The 18,161-nt window shown below is 32.2% G+C and overlaps 1 protein-coding gene and 1 pseudogene across 4 annotated transcripts in view; both read right to left on the bottom strand.

Moving 5' to 3' along the window:
- The window catches only part of PCDH9 (protocadherin 9), an 867,425-nt gene that overhangs the window by 295,507 nt on the left and 553,757 nt on the right, over nt 1-18,161 (bottom strand). For 2 of the 4 annotated variants that reach the window (XM_045566956.1, XM_045566957.1), the window contains one exon: nt 11,383-11,584. In XM_045566956.1, coding sequence (XP_045422912.1) covers nt 11,383-11,584 — 202 coding nt within the window. The remainder of the gene's footprint in view (nt 1-11,382; nt 11,585-18,161) is intronic. The other 2 variants (XM_045566958.1, XM_045566960.1) reach the window with 1 other exon arrangement.
- LOC123649556 lies at nt 10,887-10,954 on the bottom strand (annotated as a pseudogene).

Genomic DNA, 18,161 nt, shown 5'->3' with positions numbered 1-18,161 from the left:
GTTTTTTATTTTTAGGTATAGCTACTGATTTGCTTATCACTTTTACCGCTCTCAAATTATTATAAATATAGATATACAAAGAATATAGTTTTCTCCTGTAAGATAAATTACCATACAGGATTGAGTAAATGCCATTATTCTTTGTGACTCCTTAGAAGACTGAATTACATGCCAGCAACTTTGGAAATGAGATTTCAGGCAGCACGCCAGTGAAGGCTGACATTACTCTTACTTTACACTAGGAGGCACATTGTTTCTACAGATTTTTGTATGAGACTATTAAACATACTGTATTTGTGACCCCTTAAAAAAGCTCAAACACAGTAGAAAATTACTACCAACTTTAAAAATTTGTCTAATAAATATTCAAAGCTAATTCTTTTTTTGGAAATAACAGTCATACTTGAAGTTGATGAGATCTAAGACTTTCCAGCAGAGAAAGCCTGTGTCCCTGCCTGCTTTATAGCAATCATTTAACTAGATTAAGTGATATTATAGAAAATCATCTGATTGCACCCCCTTTTAAAATGAAATGGGAATAAAACATTGAACTATGCTGTGAAAAATCAGTATTATAATAAATACTTTAAAATAAGAAATTGAGCATAATTACTTTCAAGAAAAACAATGAAGATACTGGAGCATAAAAATAGACGATGTATTTTATTAGTCTTTGACAACCTGTGATGTTTTGGAGCCCACATCAGGCATGGTAAATACGAAAAAAAAATGTCACATAAACAGTATTTAAAGATAAAGTTTTCAGAATTTGAAATTAACACTTTCTAAGAATTGTATTTCTTTTTCGATTTTGCAACAATGATTTTACAATTCAAAATTCACCAGGGTAATTTTTTAAACGGTAAACTTTTGATAAATAATTAAGGTACATGTTTTACTTCTTGTACACCTTTTCACTATCTACTGATAGTAATGACAATTAAATGTAATAATCTCTGTAAACTAAGCCTGTATTATGAGCCAACACCCTTGTGGTTCTGGTATCGGTAAGGTAGGATATAGGTTAGTCTGACCCCGTAGTCTGTGTCCTTAAACACGATTCTATAATACATTACCTCCAAAAAAGTCACCATCAAATAGCACTCAAATATCCCTGCAACTTCCATGATTTTCTGACTGTACCTCTTAATTTTGTGGTCTTTACTCTCACCCTGCCTCCACCTTTGCCTAACCTAAATATTAGCTTTGCCATGATTTCTTTCTTGGCCTTTTTCTCTTTGTTCAATTATCATATTTACTCTCAGAATGTCATTCACCTTCTATGTTGTCAGTTTTCAATTTCCAATTCAGAATCACTTTTCTAGTTTCTGCATAACATTGCCTAACAGCTCAAATGGGCACTTTAAGAATTATTTAATTCCTAATCTGAGTTTTTAATTTATATTATAGTTTACTTAATTGTGTAATTTTCCCTTAAGACTTACAAACTAAAATCCCAGAATTACTCTCAATGCTTTCTTTTCTTTTGTCTCCCATATTCAAATAGAATCTATCCTATCCTTTCCATCATTCAAAATCTGGTCCCAACCTATCTCTCAGTCTGGTTTCATTTACTGTCACTTACTTGAACAGTTATCATCAACCATTTCTTATCTATTGTGTGTCAGGCATTATAATTTTTTATAACAATATTCTCAGATTTTAGTAGTCCCATTTTGGAGGTTAGGTGTCTGAGACCTAAAGACCATGGTGAAATTAATAATACACGCATATGGTGAATTTTTCACTGCTTGCCCAACTAGCTATGACCTTTTATAGCACCAAGAAGCCTGTACTGCATAAAAACACACATACATACACTTCACATACTTAAATAATTTCTATTCATTCAATGCCATTTGTTTAAAGTATCACTTTAGCTATGGAATCTGTATTGATTCCTTATTTCTTATTCTGTGCTAAAATTCACTTTTTTTACACACTTATCATTAGCATTTATTGTAATTTAGTAGTAATGTTATTGGTATACAGTATCTTCTCTCCTACAAAAATTAGTGTTTTTCTTTGATTCTCTGTCTCTTTTTTGTGGTTTGTAAAATCTTCATATCATGTCACTCACAGAACAAAATTGCAAAACAATTTCAGGAACCCGGGGCCTTGTGAAGCAAAACCATGCAGTTGGTTCGTGAAAATCTTACTTGATGTTCTTGGTGTCACAGTTAATATTGACAATTTAATTCTAAAAACATGGATTGTGTTGCATAGAACTCACACACAGAAAACAATAAAAAATAACAAACTAGAAAGGATCGTTTTGTTTTAATAAAACACTCTGGCCCCAGGGAAATTTTTTTTTTTGCTAGCGTGGCAGTCAATGTGTTAAGTTTACTGGGTCTAGGTTTTAATGTTTATGCCCAGAATCTAACATAGTACCTGGCACATAGTTGACTTTACCCAAGCATTTGCAGAATGAATAATGAATTTTTAAAAATAGGTGAATCATGTAAAGATAAAATTAATAAAGGATACAAAGATACTAAGATGTATATATGGATATATATGGATATATGTGAATATGTATACATATCCACACACACACACAGATACAAAAATGCCTACGTTTTACATGGATTATGGCAGACAAGCTCTAGGGTGATCCCTCACGTCACCCAACTCCTGATTTTTACAACTCTCTGTGATTGCCTCCCCTTGAGTGTGGGCAAGACCTGAGGCTTGTTTCTAATCAATTGATTAGGGCAAAGGTGATGAAAGTCACTCCCATGATTGTGTTAAGTTACATAAGACTCTCTTGCTCCAGAGGTATTCTAGAGTCTCCTTCCTATCAGGCTCTGAAGATCTAAGCAGTCATGTTGGCAGGTCTACGTGGCTAGCATCTGTGGATGTCCTCTAGGAGCTGAGGGCAGTCTCCCAGTTGATATCTAGCAAGATTTATTAAATATCTTTAATAAAGCAAGAAAAATCCTCAGAATAAAAAGATAATCAAATTATGTTTTCTATATTGCTGAGTTTCAGAACCTTTTTTTCTCCCTGAAAACTCAAATCACAGTAGGATTGATTAACTTTTCTCTATACTATTCTCTGAGGAACTATAGATTCATTAACTCAGAGGCCACTATTGTAGGATCACCTTGAATTGATTCTAAACGTCCCATGGGGAAGTGAACCCAGTGGGTGACAATATGAAACTTCTGAACAATTTTCTTCAGATCTATGTAATTTGCTTAACCCAGGACACTTAGAGAAATTAGAAACATGGTTTAAAAATATTTAATATAACACTGTGACAAAAGAGCTAATTCATGTCTAATTCTCAAGGTATATTATGATTAGTGATTTTATTTTGCAGGTTAAGATTAGTTCAATTCCTTAGGATTGAAATTTGATAAGGTAATTTTATTTTTCCTGGATTTTCTGGTGTCTTTTATTTTATCAACTTGATATTTTTCCCCAAATAACAGCCAATCTCTCATGACCAATTTTTAAAATTTTTAATTTTTACGAGCATGTGTATTCTGTATGTTTAGGACTGATAAGAAGAATATTTTTGAATGTACACCTTTAACTGATACCAAAAAATATATTAATCACATTTTTCCTCAGCCCTGGATCAGGTGCTTTCCATGTATGTTACCTCATTATAATATAAAATTATACTTTGAAATACATTATAATTGTGAAAAATATAGAAAATTGAAAAGAAGAATTCAATATCTAAACACGAAGATATCTACAGTTTACATAATGTACTATTTTCTAGATTTTGTTTGGTTGGTTTTGTCTTGATTGGACACTTTTAATTTGTATGATTGTATTTCCATGTGTTTGTGAGATATTGATTTATGCATTCAGTCCACAAATATATATTGGTGGCCTACCATAGGCAAGATCCTGTTATGCATGGAGAATAGATAAGTAAACAAGTAGGCAGTCCTTAGAGTTTAATGGGGAGACAGTTGTTAATCAAATAATTACACCTGTTTCTTTGAAGAAAAGATATAAGGAAAGATTGCTCCAGAAATAAGAGGACGGATATGAGTCAATATATATGGGTTTTATTCTTGACTCAAAAACTATGTGAATTTAGGCAAAATACTTCCCTTTTTATGCCTCTGTATAAAACAATGTTATTCTGGATGAAATGTAGGGTCCTAATAAGGTCTAAATTTTTATTACCCTGATACCCAAAACAAACAAAAACAAAGCAAAACCCAAAACATGAAAAACTGGAAAAGTAGTTCTCTCACAAATTATTCATCCTACTAGCAGATTATTCATCTTCTTAAGTTTCTCAAATGTCTTCTTAAAAATAAGATTAGTTCCCTATAATTTAAAATGTAATTTGAGAGATGATTGTGTTGAGTCATATCCTGTATTAAAACATGCATTCACTGGAGGAGGTTTCTCTAAATAGCAAAGGCATAAACTGTGGCATCAGACACTCCTGAGTTCATATTCTGAGTAAGCTACTCACTAAATAGTTTTAGAAAAATCACTTAAAATTTCTGAATTTCAGTTTACTTATAATACTGTCTAATGTACGGTATTGGTATAGGATCATATACAACATATCAAAATATTTACCAGAATTCCTGGCTCACAAATAGACTTCATTAAATAGTAACCACAAATAATAATAAAGTTTCAAAACCATACTTAGTGAGAAATTCACCAACTGATTCATAACATAGTCTGGGTAAAGTCAGAAGCACATGACAGGCAGGCTTTTACAAAGTAAATACAATCTGCAATTTTGCACATGATTAAACAGCAGAAAATCCTTTCAAATAACATTTAAAGAAATATCCAATGTAAAAATAACTTTATTCATGATTCTCAATGGGACAAGATTAAGACTTAATTCTGAATTAGGGGTAATCACCTGTTCCTGATCTGATAACATAATTGTTTTTGTCTGTTTTTAAATTAGTGAAATCAGTTCATCAGTCTAGCTATATTGGTTAAGAAAATAACAATCTTTAATTGAAAATCCTTTTACCGTTTTCTCAGAATTAATGGTTTTACTGAATTTTACATGGAGTTTATGACCATGTTAACTTCTTAAGTAAATATGATTTACTGCTATTTGTGAATAGAATAAATTTTTGCCTGCACTAAAGGTGACAAAATTCAGTGCAAATAATACTGCGCATAGTTGCATCATATGTAGGACTGTTGGCTAAGTGTGTTCTAGAACTTGGATGTGACTAGAACACAGAGACACTATTTGTTTGCCAGAGAGATATCAGCATGCCCCTACCTTAAATTCCTCTTGGGTGTTCTACAAACTGAACAGCACAGAGGTTTTTGGTTAATGATTTTATTGCTAAATTCCAGAGGGAAGTTTTGAAAGACTTTATTTTACCTGAAAATTCTTTAATGGAGGCAATTATCAGTTTATGTTCTAGTCTTACAAACACATACGTAATTACTGAATCTCTGCTTAGTTGCAACTTTCACCATTAGAAACATACTTAAATGCATAAAATATTCTTGCTATATACAAAAACATCTGCCTATATTTTTGTCAAGTAAATCAGATCTTTGCATCAAAACAATAGAGAAAGCAAGAAGAAATAAAATGTGTGCTCATATATTTCATATATCCATTCTGAGTTTTGTATCAGTCTCCTATATACTTAAACTTTGTGTTTTAGAAATTTTAAAACATAAGAAATGAGAGAACAAATAGTAACCATCCAGATCACCAACACTCAACCTCAAAAACCATGAAAATTTCATAGTTTAATCAATTCCCACCATTACTATTATTATTATTATCTTGCTAGAGTAGTATTAAAACAAATTCCAGATATCATATTGTTTCTATATAAATTCTTCATAACCTTATCACTACCATGAGGACTTTCTTTAAACAAAATTACAATTCCATTATCACCTATAACAAAATAAGTAATAATTTTTAAATATCATTTAAAATCCAGCTCATACTCATATATCTACAATTATCTAAAAATTATAATATCTTTTTATAATACTGAAAAAAGAAACAAACCAACAAAATTCTGGGTCACCATTAGAGGTTTCTAGGGCAGCAACTCATTCTGTGAATTGCTATCCAAATCAAGTATGCATATTGCATTTCCTGTAAGAACTGTATTTCAGGCTAATCAATAATTAATGGAGTGAAGTTCTTCACCATATGTTCTTTAAAAACACCTTGTTAAAAAAATAGTTCCTTTTATCTATTATTTTGATATCCATCTATAGTACATTTAAATAGAATGTTGTATAATTGTTTTAGCAATAAACACAAATGTAATTTTATACAATTATTTTTGAAAATACTTTTGAATTATTAATATGTGTTGGGTTTTTGTGCTTATATATATCCCTTTACCTATTCTACTTTTTTAAAAACAGATATTGACTTTATGTTCATTGCACACATGAGGATGAGACAGGATGAAGAACAGTAAAAAAATGCACTCAGTTAGTTTGCAGAGTCCTAAACCATCTTGAGATTGTTTTTTATTGTTATTAAGGCAAAAAAAAAAAAAGTAGAAGGATGGTGCCTTTGAGGGAGAAGTATCAAGAAAAACAGTAGGGATCCTAAACCCTACACATTAAAAACATTCAGTCATCCCTGCTGGGAAGAAGAGAGAGAGATGAAAGCGATGGGAGGAGAGAGCAGAGATCCTATGTCATGTTTATTGAGCAGAACTCAGAGAAATCAGGAGTATTAAGATCAGAGAGTTCCATGGCGGAGTACAGGGAGGCAGGAAGATCCCCAAGAGTAATGGCCCACATCGTGTATCTAGGCACCGGATTCCAGAGTCTCTTTTGCCTTCCCATGGCATGAAGGTATCAGCCATTTTCCTAAAAAGGCCAGGAGGATGGGAGAAAAGGCAATTTCATTTGAGACCCATGTGGATCAGATAAGACAAGAGACATGTAAGTGGTCAGATAACCCAGGGATCAGAATGTCAGTTCCTTTTGCCATAATAAAGACCCTCGAAATGAAAGGAAAACAGGATTAAAGTTTGTGCCAAACCAATGTAATGAAGATTAGAAATTTAAAAAAAAAAGAAAGGAAAAAAAAAGAAAGCTATATTTCCAGCACACATGAACTAATGGCAGCAGAGCCATATCTGATTGCAGTAAAGATTACTCTAGATTTACATAGATATCACTTACAAAACTCAAAACCTATCAATTATTGCTTAATTTGCAAACTTTATTTTTGGCATTGCATGTAAAGATCTTTCATTATTTACTTATTTTTTCAAAAATCGAGAGTTTGCTACAATATAAAATGTATAATGCCAATAACCCAAAGTAGTATATAACATTGAAAATAAAGAATAGTCACTGTGTACATGTATGTATTTGTGTGTGTGTTTAGAGACCCTATGTGAAAGCCCAAAGTGTGCAAAAACTCCTCCACATGATATCATTTGCATTCATTTCCTTGAAAAAAATACCTAATGAAAACATTTACTGTGGAAATCAACAGTAGTTTTTAATGATTTCTTTAAAAATGAAAACTGTATTTGAAAAAATAAGAATTCACACAGGTATAATGCATATTACTTAGTAATGCTACTGATAATACTGACATTCATGGTTTCTACTTCATTTGCTATAAAATCTCAGCTCTTCAAGAATTATCAGACCATACTCCATTGAATTCAAAGGAAACAGTTGAGAACAAAATAGCAAGATTATTGCTGTTGATGATTACTGCATCAATTCCACTGTACTTCACAAATTCCTCCATTAATTATAAAAATGTGACTGCAACATTTTAAGACAATATATCATAATACTATCCTAATATGAATTAGCATTCAGTTTGAATCTCTTACTATTTCTAGGTTATTCTAATTAATTCTGCTCTAGACATTCACAAAGGAGCTTAAAATTTTATGTTCCATTAAATGTCAAGGGAACTGTTAGCCTCTAGGGACTCTCAGAGTTCCTCATTCGCCTACTCTCTCTTCTCCTTCCTTCCCAATGATAAATAAGGACATTGTCACCACCAAAGAGCACTGTTCCTTGAGGTTTAAATACATTTTATTGATCATTATTCTTGTAAGTGAAGTCACTGCATTGGGTTGAATATTGGAGTATGCAAGGTTGTGTTGTTTCTTGGGTCTCTTGTTCCATATGATTAGATTAGTAAAAAATTCTGGAGACTTCCTGAAGTATGTTTGAATGGCTTTTTGTTTATTTGGTTTTTTTTTTTTTTATTTGCTTGTTTTGTTTTGCCCCTGGTTTAGAACCACTTCTATCTTTTCCCATTTGACAGCAGGCTTGGTGCCATGGCTCAGGTCTGAGAAGAATTTGATAAGTAGGTAGACATATTGGATAAAGTTCTGGCCTAGGGCAGCCTAAGTTAAGAATACTTTAAAAGTTAGGGAAAATGTTCTCTCTCTCTTTTTCCTTGTCTATGATTGGAAAACTCAGATGCAGGCTTTGTAAATGGTAGGTTTAGGAGAAAGCAGAACAATATTGGTAAAATTGTTTTTAGCTCCCCCAAAAAGCAAAAACAACACCAAAAAACTGCTTGTCTGTCTGTGTCCATTTCGTCTTGATGAACTCACCAACCATCAAAACCATACACAGCATACTAATTTGGTCTTACATGTTTATTTATTTTGTCTTCCTTGAACATAAATTTCCTTTAGGAACTTAACAAGGAATGACTGCTAGACTGTGCTAGGGTCTGATTAAAGTATTTTCTGGCAAGTAAACAAATAGACAAACAAAAAAAATGAAATTAAATATTAACACATGATTATTTTTAACAATAAATTTCCCATAATACCTTCATATATTTGCCCTGAATTTAGAATTTACTGTTTCTAATAACTAAGCTATAAAAGATAAACCATGTTTATATTAAAATGCATACTTAAATGAGCTTTTGCACTTAATCTTAAATTTTACTTTTCTCCAAATATATTTTTTAGTTATGTATTACTTTCCATGAGTGTCAACAAACTTTTCAATTTTTTGTGCATGAAAATTGCTGCTATAATAGTGAAGATATATATAACATGATTTTGCAATTTTTTTTTTCTGTTCTCAGATGCTTCTTCAATGGCCCTGGCTGACCACAGACATATAATTCTATTGCAAAGAAAATAGATAACTATCCTTTTATTCATATATGAAGTAAATTCAAAAATCTGTTTTTGCTTTCTAGTTGAATATTTTTAAATCTCCAATTCAACTAGTTAACTAGAAAATTACCCAGATGTCCATTAGTTTTTGAAACCCATTGATTAAACTCATTGCATCCTGATATTTTTTATAAGCATCTAAAATATTTCATTATTCTGGCTAGAAAATATTCATGAAACATTGTCTTAGGCTTATTAATTGTGAATCTTCCACACAGAATTGCACATACTGCAATGGCTTTGAAGATATCTCTTTAAATTAACTCTGGTAAACTCTATAGACAAGTTCCAAAACAATTTTTGCAAGTATGTTTAAAATGGGAGTCTTTATGTCTTGGTTTTGTCAGAGGCTCAAAGACAAGAGGAGCATATTACTCACACCTACTTGCAGAAGAGATGGCGAAAAAGCAGTTGTGAGACTCTTCCCTTCACTCCAACAAGAGATATTTTAAAATTGGAGATGGGGAAGTTGGAGACTAGGAAAGCAGTTTAAAAAGAGGTATTGCGAGTTCTACCTACTGTGACATCTTTACACAAGTCTAGGAAAGGTTGACTCAGCGGTACTTAGATTGATCAAAGCCGTGAAATCTAAAGAGAATAGTTGACTATCTCTCCCAAATTCAGTGTGATGAGAAATTGCCTCTTTGATTTTGACCTGCCCTTCTGGATATGTGACGTCAAAAGATGCACTTATGTTTTCCATAAGTGACCAAGGTATAGGACGTGAAACAGCAAAAGCTAGAGCTGGCATGGAGTTTACTTAGATCCTCCTGCAAGATTGCCTGAAATAGGGAAAAACCTCAGCAGAAAGAAGATACAAATGTAACTTCAGATGCATTATATTTGTCAATGAGAAGAAATTTGCAAAGTTGGGGATATAGGTAGGGAATGGGAGGAGGCATACCTTCAAAAGATCTGCTTTCTCCTTAGACAAAAAGAGGTAGCTTAAAATGATGGAAGTCAAAGAACACAAATGTTGTATTACTATGACAGAACTGGTTAAGAAAGCCCTTTTGTGCTTTTTACCTACTCTTTATATGTCTACTTCAACCATAGAAATGTCAGAGGCATTTTAATGCCAGAAGCAATAGGAGCAAAATAGCTAGAAATTTAGGAAAAAATTACCTTTCCCCAAATTCCCACTGCAGGCAACCAGTTTGGAACATGTTCAAGATAAGTTATTTATTTATTTATTTATTTTGCTCTGTCTAGTTTGAATGCATTATTATTATTACTATTATTATTATTTTAATTTTTAAAGCAGTTTTACATTCACAGAAAAATTGAGAGAAAGGTACCGAGATTTCTTATGTATCTTCTGCCCCCACACATTTGTAGCCTCATCCACTACCAACATTTCCCACCAGGAAGTAATTTTTAATTTAAATAAAATAGAAATTATTGTCATTACACTGGACTGATCATCACAATTATTGAGTAGGTCTTATATTTATGTAATAAAAGTAATCAGTTACTTTTTTTTAACAAAAGTATGACCAAAAAAGATGTAGCACTTGCCCAAGATGTCCTCCAAAAACCAAAGAAGTACCCCCACAAGGCTTTCGTAATAGGCAATAATTTCTGGGGGGAGGGGGGAGTGGGTCTGTGGTGAATAAAGGTTTTAGCCAAATACATCCCATTTAATATACTAGCAAAAACCCAAATTATCCAGATTTCAAACAGACAAAAACCAAAATACAAACTGAAAATTTCTATCTCCCCTCTTCACACTTTTTAAATCAATATATAATCTTTTTTAGGGGTGTTAAGTTTCCACTAAAAATCAGAAAACCTGCTAGACAAATTCTTACATAGCTGTAGCACTAATAATTTTACTTATTTTATAAAATATTCATTTGAAAATAAAAATTTGCAGGACAATTGCATATATAAATACATATATTCTTTCATTGATTGTATTCTACTTAACTGTATCTTATCAATTCTAAAAGGTTAGCCTTCATATTGTAACATCTTTAACATCAGGATATCTTGATACAAATGGTTTCTTTCAATTACATTTGTAGCACTTTTTTTTTTCATTGTTCATGAAATAAAGACGCATCCTCCAATTTAATAGCCAATAACACGTCAAGGACATTAGACGATATATTTCAAAGGATATAACAACAACAATAAAGCCAGCAAAAAAGAATCAAATATCCCTGTACATGCACTGTCGGATTACTGTTTAAAGGTCAAGCCACAACAAAACCAGCACTCTAAGCAGTCCAAAATATTGAAGGGGACTCACCAGAGTTGGGGTCAGAGTTGCCGTCTGCTTCGGTCCTCTTGTCCGGAGAGGCCTGGTCGTAGAATTCGTCCTGTGGCTGAACCAGAGGAAGAGGGTGTGAGATCAGGGTTCCACTACCCACCGGCTCGTGGTCTCCTAGACCACTGTCACTGCAGCTTTCCTGGGAGCCATCGGGGAGGTGAAACGTAACACGGCGCTGCGACTACAAAGAAGACCACAGGACACGCCAGTTAACACTCCTCCCAAATAAAATGGAGAGCGGAACACAAAAATCAAAAAACTTTCAACAAGTGACACGATGTAAAAGCAAAATAAGTGAAACTAGGAGCAAAGCTAAGAACAAGCATTCATTTTTTTGCTATTTACTATGTAATGTCCAATCAGCAAAGTATCAAGAATTTCAATCTTGTATAATTTAATCTTGTATAGCAAGAAAGCCAAAAAAAAAAAGAAAACAATAAAAAACACATTATACTAGTAAAAAAAACTATAGAAAAATTAAAATAAGAAATATGCAAATATATTTTTCATAGAGCTGAAAAAATACATGCATAATATGTATGACATTTGTTTATTTTAAATGATGAGACATGGCTTTACTTGATGTTTTTAGGGTAATTTTTACAATCAATATATTTCCAACACTATTGCCTGCTATTTTTAAAGGACAATTTATATATATGAGTGTCCCTAAAGCAATACTGGAACAGTAAGCTAAAAGTATTATTTTAGGAGTCTCATGCTCTGCTGACTGAGCTAGCTGCATTAAAATTCTTATTTTAAATAACCAAATTCTATGCAATTGCTGTTGATATACATGAAAAAAGACCACATTTTAACAGAGATTAAATTAGTATATCATTCTTACGCATTGGCCCAGATATTACTACTAGTCTTTAATCAGAGTGGTAGTAGAATAGAATAGTATTCTACTAATAGTAGATAAGAATACCCCGTAGTTGAAAGGTGTTTGGAATATGACTTTGGCATCTACTTGCACAATGTCATTCTCAGAAGTGACCTAAAGTATATATATAGTTACTTCAATAAAATTTAGTGTTTTAATAAAAATAAAATTGTGCATTTCTTTTAGCACAGATTGGTCTAGTTCTCTTGGTAAATATTCTTTTGCTGATGTAATCCATGAACTATGAAAATATTTACAGTCATGTGGTGTTGAGATTTAGGCTATAGGGAATTGCGTGAGAGTAGCAAATTTGCACTGTATAACTAAACCTAATTTTCTTTCTGCTTTACAGCAAAAAGACCTTTGAATATCATGCCACATATGACCACATTTTTTCAGATTTAATGAAATTATACATATATAAATAAGAAATTATATAATATATAACTATGTAATTAATAATATAAGCATTTTCTAGTATCTAAAACTTGTGTTTTTCAAGAGGCAATTTATAAAAAAGTTTTTAAAAAACTTTTTTTAAAAGTTTGTAGTTAAAAACAAAATGCTATAGATAGATATACTGCAACTCTATAAATCATTTTTATAGACTCACAATAGAACAGAGCCTATTTCCTGTTAGTCGCTGATTCAAATCCAGCCCAGAGTCATAATGGAGAAGAGCTGATACCACTTTATTGCAGTTCAATGACCTTTGTGAAATCAGTTGATAGTTCAGTACATTTTTAATGAACTGATGCCAATGTCACATAAACTAAAATCATAAATGGTATTAATTGCCTCTATCACAGCATATTTCACCTTCATGCACATCTGTCTCATGAATATCATTTCCTTCTCAAAGGTTTTGAAAAGTGCCTAGGTGAGTGCCATAGAAGAGGCAAGCCAAACATGAATATTGATATTTGAAATTTATTTCTTCTTATATAAGGAAGGTCATATTACCATTTTTATTTAGTGCAGTGATTCGTCTCCCATATGCATTTAATCTTCTAGGGGAAACCAATAATATAAGTATTTTCAGTTTATGTTATAACATGCCCTTCAAATATTAGAATCTTTTTATGATACAGATACTGTGAAGCACCACACTGCCAGTTACACATGACTGTCAAGCAAACATAGCTTAAAACAGTTTTTTTTTAATTTCAATAAATTTAGGGGATATAAGAGGATTTTGGTTACATGGATATGTTTTACAGTCATGAAGTCTGGGCTTTAGGTGTACTTGTCACCTGAATAGTGTACATTTTACCCAATAGGTAGTTTTTCATCCCTCACCCCCTCATGGCCTCCCCATTTCTGAGTCTCCAATTGACTTACTAAAAAGTCTATAGATTTTTAAATATGTTTGGTGTTATCTCTAGAGAAATCTCTAGAGATAAAAAGACATCAAAATCTCTAGATATAAAAGAAATCAAGACATAAGAGAAAGACAATGAAATAGATGATTCTGAAATCTTTAGAAAACAGTTCTGTAAGTCTCATAAGGCATTAAGAAGTATATGTTCCATAGACAGAAAAAAAGGAAAAAAAATACATTTGTGATGTTTTTCTAAACATAATTAATGTTGCTTTAATTAGAATACTTTTTTCTCCTAAGAAATGCCCAAACATGCGACTCTAGTTATGCCTTAATCCAACAGAGCTTAAGGTGTGGTCATTAGAACAATTATTTATTGAGCATCTACTATAAGCCTGGTACAATGATTACACTGAAAATAAAAAGTAAAACACCTTTTTCCAAAATTATTTCAAATATGGCTTATTATACTCCATCTCACATAAATAATACTATTATATTTCTTTAATATTTTATACTTGAGAATAAGAAAAGGTAAAAATTTAGTGAAATCTATTTACAATGTGGTGCTGTAAGTTCGAGTGATTTAATGTTTAAACTACTGTGGGTTATGAAAATATTTCTGAATTAGTTTGCCTCAAAGATGTTTAAGTGTTAATTGACAGAATTTTGCACAATTTATCAGTCTAATGGGAGGTGGGGTTGGTGATGCATATAGACTAAGAATTGGTATGTGGATATTATGGTATAAAGCAAATTGATCAAATTCATCTTTCATTTATCATCATAATGATTGATGCAAATAGAAGAATATGTGAACTATCAAATGTAGATGAAAGGAGAGAACCTGAATAAACTGAAATTCACAGGACTGAGGAACAGCAAACTGATAGGAAACAAGAGATCTGGGTGTCTTTAAGGGCTCAACAGTTCTTCTCAGTTTGAGCTGCAGAGCACCCAGGGAGAAGCAGAACCAGACTTTCTGGCTTGGAGCCCTTTGTCTGCAGAGCCTGGCCCAGGGCAAGGCACTTTATCTATTTGAATGAATTCCTGGCTTTGAAAAATGGACAAAATAATACCTTTCCCATAGGAATTATTGTACGGCTAAAAAGAGATAAATCATTCCTGGTATATAATACTTGACACATAATAGGTACTCAATAAAAGGTAGCTATAATTCTTGAAATTTAAAGCTACCTATTTTTTTAACCTCTAGGTCTATCGACATTTGGCTGGTTTTAAAGATGTGATTCCTTCACCTCAGAAAGAAAACGTATTGTTCTTTCACAAGCGAAATGCATGAACCGTAGAATTGTGTGTCTCACAATGTGCCCCTGTAGATCTTGTCAGCTGCAGGACCTTCTTTGAGGTGAAGCTGCTCTTAAGTGAAAGTGAGGGATGGGAAGATGAATAGCCTAGAATACGTGGTTTCTCCTTGGAGAAACTAAAGAGGGAGAAGAGTTTACTTACTGTCTCTGAGAATTTTTGTATCTTGACTCATCTTCATGGAAATAAGCCCAAACTGGATTGTAAATGTAGTATAACCCTGCCTGGCTGAAGTCGGACAACACACATAATCATGAGAATACTTCAGCCTCCCCAGAGTGTGGGCACTTGAATTTTCTTTTCCTAAATCTATTTCTTACTCATTCGATTTTCTCCCATGGGAAATATTATTATTATTATTGCCTCTGTCTGATTTAATGGTTTGCATGTCACATTTGTTTACCTGATTTATCACTGACAGATTAGATCCAGATCCCTGGGTGCCCGAAGAAAGAATAAGATGAAAAATGTAACTACTAAGGATGCTTCATGTTATTTTCTGCCAGGGCTGCTGATGTGAATTCTGACCAGACAAAGCTTTCATTAGAGATTCTACTCTACACAAACTCAAAGTGTCTGGACGTATGGGTATATCCATGATCCTGCAAATCAGAATATGCCGCACTGGTTGGATTTGAGAAGCATCCCCAAAGAAACTCCACAATATTTTCTTTTCCTTACAATTTAGTAGAAAGGCAAATGAGGGCAAATTCAAGATGCCTACGGAAGATGTACGTGTTCTTGCATCTAGCACGCTCTTTTAAGAGTCACTGAAAGAGTGAGTCACCTAAGAAATCCAATCATTGCTTGAATGTTTCTCTTGTGCATGACTCACATGCAAGCCTACAGTTTCAGTCTCATCAGTCTAGAGGAATTTCCATGTGCAAAGATTTGGTGGCAAGTTACATTGTTTATTTGCATAAAATAGCAGAAAAGTAAGAAAAATGTGAAATGCCTAATAGGTGATTAGTACGTTACATAATATCATACAATTCAATTTTACACAATACCTATAGTTACATCAATTAATATTTATTGATATGGGAATATATATAATCTATTTTATAAGTCAAGTCAGTAAAGATTTTGCTATGTTGAATTGCATTTTGTTAATGTGTCTTTATGTGTGAACATATATAAACTAATTGCTAACCATGCATATACCAACTGTTTAAAGTGGCACTGTTTGGTCACATAATTATGGTATTTTATTCTTTTGACCACACTAAAATCTTCATGTATTACTTTTGTAATAGGAAAAAATATCTAATTTTTAATTATTTATTTTCATCACTTACGGCAAATTAGAGCTTAATTAAAGAGAATAGAAAAATACAGTATACAGTATTTTGGCTTTCACTTGAGCTTGCCAAATAATCTTCCAAGGAGGAACCATGTATTCTAGGGATCATCTGATCCTCCTCTGCTACTCTAACTTTCATTCTTTACTTTCTGTACCTAGCTTTTTAATCATTGCCACTAAAGATTATTGCCTTCTCCTCAAATAACCAGTAACAACATGAATCTCACACTAAGCCAATTATTCTGTACCAGTAAGAAATACGCAAGAGAAACATTCAAGCAATGATTGGGATTTCTTAGGTGACTCATTCTTTCAGCAGCTCTTAAAAGACAATACTCAATGCAAGAACATGTGCATCTTCCTTAGACATCTTGAATTAGGCCTCATTTGCCTTTCTAATAAATTGCAAGAAAAAAATACTGTCAAGTTTCTTTGGTGATGTTTCTCAAATTCAACCACTGTGGCACGTTCTGACTTGCAGAATCTTGAACACACCCATATGTGTACACATGGCACTTTGAGTTTGTACCAAGGAGAATCAAATAGACAAATTCTCTAGTTAATAACACACATTTAAAATAATAATTTTCCTATTTAAAATTATAAATTGATATTATAAAAATAGAAAAAGTGCTTTGCAATGGTTTAAATATGATTGTATTTTTAGAGAGTTGTTTTAATACATTTTCAGAGAAATATTTTACCTCATTCTGAATTAGTTTCCTTAACCAAGCTTAAGAAATAATGCATAATTGATTTATCTATCATTCTATTTATGAATCTATCTATAAATACACACATATATATTAATATATATATATATAACAGACAGAAACTGCCTATGATGAAATAAAAGATAAAACTGTGGTAAAATTTCATATCTGAACTTATTTTTGCTTTATCTCAGCATAAATCCAATGATGATTTGATTTTTTAATTTCAAATAATACTTTCATATATCTCTTCTCAAAGTAGTTAAGGAAATCATCCCAAAGAGTGTTAAAAAATATAGAGATTAGAAACTGCATTTTAATGCAACTGTTTCTTATAATTTGAATTAGAAATATTCTGATTTTTCTTATTTTTAAAATATCATATGTTAATTGACATTTTTAAATAAATGTCATGAATACAGTCTATAGCAGGTTTCTTAACAGTTTTTTGCCATCTAAAATCAATGCAGGCACACTTCCTCTTAATAAAATCCAGATTAAAGCAAAAACTCCTTGTGGTTTAGAGAGTAAATGGACTCCAAAAAGCAATTTATTGTTATAGTTTAATTTGTCATTACTCTGAGTACTTGCAGCCTCAACTTAAGGGTAACAAATATTAACACACAAGTACTTCTTCATATATATTTGAAAGATGGGAATCAAAGTGGTATATCTTAAGAAACTGTTTCTGGATTTGATTGTGAATAAGTACTAGTACCTATGAGAAAAAAATGTGCCCATTATCAAGAATAAGGAATAGTTTTGAAGGATAAATTATAAATTATTTTTCTAGTGGTGATAAGTAAAATATTTTATGACCACAGAATTCTTTTATAATGAGTCATTTTATTATTTGTAACTGGCAAACTGAGTTAATTTTCTATGCTTTTTATTGGAAGTACTTACGTTAAAATGGTTCCACTAATGTAAAACCTAAGTCTTTATTTTTTTAAGCTGGAAATGATTTGGGGATTTAATACTCTAATCTGTTGTGTTTTTTAGAAGACGAACTAAGGGAAAGTGACGAAATCAAACTAAAACCCACATTTTCTGATTTCCGATATAAAACTATTAGCACTGTTCGTTTTATATTCATTTAATAAATGATTATTGAGGGCCTACTATATGCTAGACACCATTCTAGCTGTTCACACTACAACAGTGAACAAAACGAAAGCTATATGCCACAACTTTCTAAATAAGATCATA

Source organism: Lemur catta, chromosome 13, assembly GCF_020740605.2.
Source record: "Lemur catta isolate mLemCat1 chromosome 13, mLemCat1.pri, whole genome shotgun sequence".
NCBI lineage: Eukaryota > Metazoa > Chordata > Mammalia > Primates > Lemuridae > Lemur > Lemur catta.
This window is presented reverse-complemented; position numbering and strand designations above follow the sequence as displayed.